Genomic DNA, 7,491 nt, shown 5'->3' with positions numbered 1-7,491 from the left:
ATACCAACAGAGAGGGAAGGAGTTTTTACATCAAGTATCAATGCTATCCCCTCTGTACACAGGGAAGATAGGGCTTGGTAACTTAGACACTGGCTATGTAAAATGAGGGGGCGATAAAGGCACGAAGTGGCTGGCTTACAAGGTTTCAAGGGGGAATTTTGTTTAAGAGTGTGTAGGGGAAGAAAGAGTCCTCACTGAATAGTTTTCTTCTTGTCTAGAAGGGTCAGGTAAAAAGATACAGTGATAAGATTCGTAATGATTCAATAGTGAGTAATTGTTATCATGACTAATTGCGACTGTCACAATTGTAAAGGTAGAAGTTTTGTTAACAAAAATGGGGAGTAGTTCATCTTACAATCCAGAAACAAAGGCCCAAGGGAGAAGAGCACAAGTGAATGTGAGACCTTATCCAGAGATGCAGCGACACTAGACATGGAGGCAGAGATGGAGACATGGAGAGAGGAAGCAGCTGAGGACTCTAGATTCATGGGAAGAGCAGGACTAAGAGATGGCAGCCAGGAGGCAGACTTGCAGAGTGTGTCCTTTGGCAGTGTAAATTATTATATATGCCTGTTTTTTGTTTTTTGTTTTTAAAAAAGAGCTAAAGTGAATAGAGAGAAGTACTGTTAACTGATGGTACATGGAGGGGATTATAATCATTGTGATGAAACAAGGTATATGATTTGTTGAATGTAAAACTGATGATTTGGCCTGTAAATTTTCACTCAATCCACAATAAAAACCTTAAAAAAAAAAACAAACCCAAAATATATGCTACTTTTCTATCTTTGATATTATTTGTTTTTACATTCTTAATTGATAATAAAACTAGCAGACAGTCAGTGCATATTTGAAATACTTGTTTTTTATGTATTCATGAAAGCCTAAAATAGCTTTAATGTACGATCACTATGTTGGTGTAATCCCTGCAAAAAGAACATTTTATTTGTTTTGTCTTTTTCTTTCTGAAGAACCAAGATGTACTCACCTTAATTATAGATTCTGAGCAGATAGTGAGTACTTGGTGAAAGGTTTTGTTGTAAAGCAAGACATTGATTTCTCGTTCATGAGTGTGAGGAATCTGTTTCGTGTCTTGTATCATTCGAGTCAAAGGATACATATCTATAACACTAGATCCTGTAACAGAAATAAGAAGCTCATCTATATCTAATGTTAGATTTTTTGAATATCAGAGAATTTTACCTAACTAGTTAGTTGGGTCCCGGTGTGGCACTGTCGGATAAACACTGAACGGCTAACCACAAGGTGGGCAGTTCAAACCCACTCACTAGCTGCTCACTGGAAACCCTATCCAAGGGTCAGTGTGAGTCAGAACTGACCTGACAGCTCTTAATAACAGTTGGTTTGGAAAAGAACCTGGTAGTATGTTGTTGTGAAGTGCCGTCGAGTCGGTTCTGACCCAAAGCAAACCTGTAGAGGGTTCCCAAAGAGCAGCTGGTGAGCTTGAACTGCTGACCTTACAGTTCAAAGAGCTTTGTAGTCTGGCGCAGTAATCCACAGCGCCATACCAGGACTCCCCTTGGTAGTATATGGTTTATGGATTGGACTGCTAACCACAAGGTCAACCGTTTGAATTCACCAGCCACTCCTCTGGAGACAGATGAGGGTTTCTGTTCCTGTAAAGACTTAGTAAGCCTAAAGATGGTCACTATGAGCTGGACGTGCAGGCATGCAACAGCAGCAGCAGCAGCAGCAGATTATTTGGAAAGAGCTAATTAGTGAGGTTAGTAATTTAATGTCTAGGAAATATGTTCAATAGCTCTAAAGCATTTTGGCAAATGGAACAAATGTGATTCAACCAGAAAGATGTTCATGTGCGGCTTAACAGATTTTCAAATGCACACTATTTGGACTTCACTGATATGCCCTTTTATGAATTGCATTTGCCTAATTTTTATACTTCACTTTCCTCTTTATTGTGTTTGCTGCATATCTCTCCATCTAGTACTCAACAATAATGGTGATGTTTAACTTCATGCTGAAGTTCAACTTCCATTTAAAAAAACAACACAGCAATCCAACTGATTCCAAGACTAAATCTTTACAGAACAGACTACCTCATCTTTCTTCCGCAGAGTTGCTGGTGAGTAGGAACTGCTGACACTGTGGTTAGCAGTCGGTGTTTATCCTACAGGGGTCCTTGAACTTCCATTTAGTGACTGGAAATTATTGCTAGTTTCAGCCAATGAATGATAAAGCACTCTGTAAACCTGGTCTTATTAAATATAATGAATAAGTGTGCTCACAAACCAATGCTTACAACATCAAAATTAAATATAAGACTAATTTCTAAATAACCATTGTGAAATAGATGGATTATTAAAAAATGTTATTGTATTTTAAGTGAAAGTTTACATAGCAAATTGGGTTTCCCTTTAACAATTTTTTATACAAACTGTTTCATGCCACTGGTTACAATCTCTGCACTATGTAAGCATTCTCATTATTTCCAATCTGTTTGTTCTCTTTCCAGTGATCTAGCTTCCCTTCCTCTTCTTAGCTCCTTGTCTTTGCTTTTGCGTAAATGTTAATTGTTTGGTCTCTTGTAGTTAATTGTTTGTTGTAGGTTAGTGTCATCAAGTCAATTCTGACTCATAACAACCCTGGATAAGGTTTCCAAGGAGCAGCTAATGAGTGGGTTTGAACTGTCCACCTTGTGGTTAGCAGTCCAGTGCTTATCCTATAGTGCCAGACATGTGTGATATTGTTTATTCTATAAGCCAACTTATGATTTGGCTAAAAGGTGACCTGCTAAAAGGTTCAATTCCAAGTTCAAAAGTTATCTTAGGTTGATAGTCTTGGGAGTTCCTCTAGTCGCTATATGTCCAGTAGATATGGTTTTCTTCCATTCTAGTCATGATTTTTATAGTGTCGTAAGCCGCAGACCATCTAGTCCTTCTGGCTTCAAGTTAGAAAAATGAGCTTGTAGTTCATGTGGAATATTTAGGGGGCTTTTTTTTTTTTTTTACTTTTTATTGAGAATTGACTGAAGGTTTACAGACAAGATCATCAGTATTACATTCAACAAATAATATACTTTATTTCATCTCAATGATTGCAATCCCTTCCATGCAATAACAGTTATGTCGTTTCACCCCTGCGGTTCCTATTTCTACTTCACCCACCTTCTCATTCCTTCTCAACTTTGTCCTCAGATACATGTTGAGTGGAACATTTTTCTTTGAACCTTTGATTTCCTCTTTGGCTTCATAGGAGGAAAGACCAATAGTTAAATCTTAGATGTCCATTCACAAGCTTTTAAGACCCCAGACACTACTAACCAAACTAGGCTATTATCTTTGTGAACTGCTAGTAGGTCTTGGGAGCTGTCCAGTTGGTTCCAACCCATGCACAACAGAACAAAACATTACTCAGTCCTGCGCCATCCTTGCAACTGTTGTTATGTTTGAGCCTTATGTTGCTGTCACTGTGTCAATCCATCTTGTTGGGGGTCTTCCTCTTTATCATTGACTCTCCACGTTGTCATGCATGATGCCCTTTTCCATGGACTGGTGTATCCTAACAACATTTCCAAAGTACATGCTTGCTTCCAAGGAGCATTCAAGGTGCATTCTTTCTGAATTTCTCTTAGGACAGATTTGTTTGTTCTTCTGGCAGTCCACTGTACTTTCAATATTCTTCATCAGCACTATAATTCAAATGCATAGATTCTTCTACAGTTTTCCTTATTCATTGTCCAAGTTACACATGCATATGAGACAATAGAAAATATCACAGCTTGGGTCAGGTACACCCTAGTCCTCAAATTAACATCTTAGCTCTTGAACACTTTAAAGAGGTCTTCTGCAGCAGATCTGCCAAATGCAATACATATTTTGGTTTCTTGACTGCTGCTTCTATGAATACTGACTGTAAATCCAAGCAAAATGAAGTCTTTGGAAATATCAATTTTTTAAAAACTGTTTTGTTGTGAATTATTTGATAGTTTACATGGGAGAACATTAGCTTTACATTCATCCTATATCATTACTTGCCATGGTTACAATCCCCTCCATGCACCGTCAACCAACCAAAGGGTACACCCCACAAACCTGACCTCTGGTTGTCAGCACACAGCCCCTCTCCCTCTCTGGGTCTAGAGTTCCAAGCCACTCCATCTCTCTACATTATCGTCTCTGCCTCCATCTCTGGCATCACTGTTTCTCTGTGTAGGGTCCCACACTCCTCTCTTCTCCCTTGATGGTCCCAGGGACCTCCACTCCTGGACTGTAAAGTCAACCACTCCCCTCCTTTTGATACAAAATATCTACCTTGACATTTCCAACCCTCACAGTTACTCCTGATAGTAATTACTCACTATTGTACCACACAAGTGCTATCCCCATCTCCTTTCACTAGTCACGCCTAGACAGATTGGATACTACTCAGTAGAGATTCTACCTTCCTCTGCGCCCTCTGGACCTAGGCTCCCTATTGAAAGCTTGTAAGCCAGTCACCTCTTGCCTGTGTAGCCCCCCCCATTTTGGGTAGCCAATGTTCAAGTTGCCATCCCTGTCTACCCTCTGTATCGAGGGGGTGGGAATGATCTTCACTATAAAGATTTGTTCCCTCTTTTGAGCTACTCCATCCACAGATGTAGGTCAAGAGCTACTCCATCCATAGGTGTAGGTCAAGTTCATCAAATTGTATCAGATTACTCTTTTTTTTCCCTCTTCTTTCTTCTTCTAGTTGAGCTCTGATCATCCAGCTATTGAAGTCAGATCAGGTGGGTATTATCTGCAAGTGTGGGTGTTCTTGTGCATATGCCCTCTCTTCTTATTAGCTGGATGCTTCATTCTCCACTCTAGTATTCGGTGGGACAATTTCAATTTTATCTCTGTTTATCATATTTTATTGGTTCAATTGTGAGGATTTTTGTTTTCTTTACATTGAGGTGCAATCCATACTGAAGGCTGTAGTCTTTGATCTTCATCAGTAAGTATTTAAATTCTTCTTTCCTTCCAGCAAGTAAGGTTTTATAGTCTGCTGAATACAATACATCCTTTGGTTAATGAATCTTCCTTTGTATAGTCTGCTGAATGCAATACATCCTTTGGTTAATGAATTAATGAATCTTCCTTCAATCCTTATGCCAATCAATATAATCTAACTTCTCATATTACTTGCTGAGCATACAGATTGAATAAGTATGGTGAAAGGATACAACTCTGGCACACACCTTTCTTGATTTTAAACCATTCCGTATCTACTTGTTCTATTCGAATGACTACCTCTTGGTCTATGTACAGGTTCCTCATGAGCACAACCAAGTGTTCTGGGATACCCATTTTTCTCAATGTTATCTATAGTTTATGATCCACACAGTTGAATGACTTTGCTTAGTCAATAAAGCACTAGTAAGCATTTTCTGCTATTTTCTTTCAGTCAAGATCCATCTGATGGCAGCATTATATCTCTAGTTCTGCATTCTTTTCTGAATCCAGCTTGAATTTCTGGAAATTCCGTTGATGTACTACTAAACTGTTTTTGAATTATCTTTAAAATGTTTTGCATGTGATATTAATGAGCTCTACATTCAATTGAATCACTTTTCTTTGGAATGTACAGAAATACTGTTACCATCCAAATTTTTTAGCATAGACAAGTGAGTGCCATCAACACTGCATCCATTTCTTGAAACATTTCAATTTGTGTTCTGTCGATTTCCGGGGACTTGTTTTTCACCAATGTCTTCAGTGCAACATGGACTTCTTCCTTCAATACCCTCAGTGCTTGATCATTTGCTACCTCTTGAAATGTTTGAACATCAACTAATTGTTTGGTACAGTGACTTTGTATATTCCACCCATCTTCTTTTGATGCATTCTGTTCCATTCAATACGTTGCTTATAGACTCCTTCAATCTTGCAACATCAGGCTTGAAAATTTCTTTCATTCTTTCAGCTTGAGAAATGCTGAGTGTGTTCTTCCCTTTTGGTTTTCTAACTCAATGTCTTCACACATTTTATTATAACACTTTTCATTTATTTTCTCATTTCTTCCAGTCAATTTAGTTTTTCTGTGTTCAAGAGCAAGTTTCAGAGTGTATTCTGACACCCATTTTGTTATTTTCTTTTTTTCTTGTCTTTTTAATGACTTGTTGCTTTCTTGAAGTATGAAGTTCTTGATGTCTTCTGGTCTTCGGTCATAAGTGTCTAATGCATTAAATGTGCTCTTGAGACATTCTCTAAATTCAAGTGCTATTTGATGCCAATTGCCCTATAGTAACTAATGCCCAATTGCCCTATAGTAACTAATTTTTAAGAAAGGATCAGGCTGAAGTGGGAAATTTTTGGCATCAACAATGCCCCTGGATGCAGAAACCCCTTTTCCCCTTAACTCTGGCTAAACTTGGCTTCTGTAAAACTGCTTATGCAAATTCCTGATGTACTCCTAGCCCCCACCCTAACAGCTCATGCATACATCATACCCTTAGTTTGTACAAGATAATATCAGACTCCCTATGCATAAATAAATACTCTTTGAAAAACTGGGTCGGGGCTGCAATTTTCCTGCTTTTAGGGAGGCTGTAGTCGCTGGCCAGCTAATAAAGGCTTCCTTGCTGATCCTGAGAGTCTTGAGTGGTCATCTGAGTAAATTGAGACACAACACTATATACTCAAGGTCATATTTTCATTAACGTGGACTTAATGCTTTTCAGCTTCATCCTGAACTTGAGAAAGAGGTCCTAGTTTTCTAATTTATCTTATGTCATTTGTGCTTATTTAGTTTTGTTTGATAGGCTATTAATGCTGAAAATTAGGTCCTTTAGTTATTACTCTATATTAACTTCCAGTAACTTTATAGTTTTAGCTTTGATATTTAGGTCTTTGATCCATTTTAAGTTAGTTTTTGTGCATGGTGTGAGGTATGGATTTGGTTTCATTTTTCTGCATGTATATACATATTTCTGCATGTAGAAAGTCTCTTTAACATTTGGTGCCAAAGAGATTGTTACTTTTCTATAGAATGGACTTTGACCCTTTGCCAAAGATAAACATTTCTCAATTCTAATCCAGTACTGATCTGTATGTTGGTCATTGAGCCAGTATGTGGTTGAGATCAGAAAGCATGAGGTTCCTACTTTGTTCTTCTTTTTCATTGATTTAGCTCTTCAAAGTTTCCTTAATTTCTATATAAAGCTAGAGATTAGTTTTTCCATTTCATTAAAAAATACTGGGTATAACAATAACTACATAATGACGTACATGGCAGCATCAACCTGAACTCAGTTGACAAATGGAAATGTCAAGAACAGAATAAAATGATAAGAACAGAGGATCTGGAAGGTAAGCCTATGATCAAAACAATTACAATGTGAAAAAAGGTAAACACAGAAGAACAGAGATCCAGGTGATGGGAAGGTCAGGTAGATTACTGGATAAAATAGATTGTCTTAAATGAGGGAAGAACTAATGGAATATAAGGTAACCACAATGGAGTTGGGGTTGCGGGTTTACTTTGGGTCTT

At 38.0% G+C, this 7,491-nt stretch overlaps 1 protein-coding gene across 1 annotated transcript in view; it reads right to left on the bottom strand.

The window, feature by feature from the left end:
• Positions 1-7,491, bottom strand: part of WDR64 (WD repeat domain 64) — a 457,550-nt gene that overhangs the window by 233,331 nt on the left and 216,728 nt on the right. The window contains exon 11 of the mRNA XM_006868582.1: positions 989-1,167. Coding sequence (XP_006868644.1) covers positions 989-1,167 — 179 coding nt within the window. The remainder of the gene's footprint in view (positions 1-988; positions 1,168-7,491) is intronic.

The sequence above is a fragment of the Chrysochloris asiatica genome, unplaced genomic scaffold, assembly GCF_000296735.1.
Source record: "Chrysochloris asiatica unplaced genomic scaffold, ChrAsi1.0 scaffold00119, whole genome shotgun sequence".
NCBI lineage: Eukaryota > Metazoa > Chordata > Mammalia > Afrosoricida > Chrysochloridae > Chrysochloris > Chrysochloris asiatica.
Note: the sequence above shows the minus strand (reverse complement) of the source record. Positions and strands in the feature narration are given on the sequence as shown.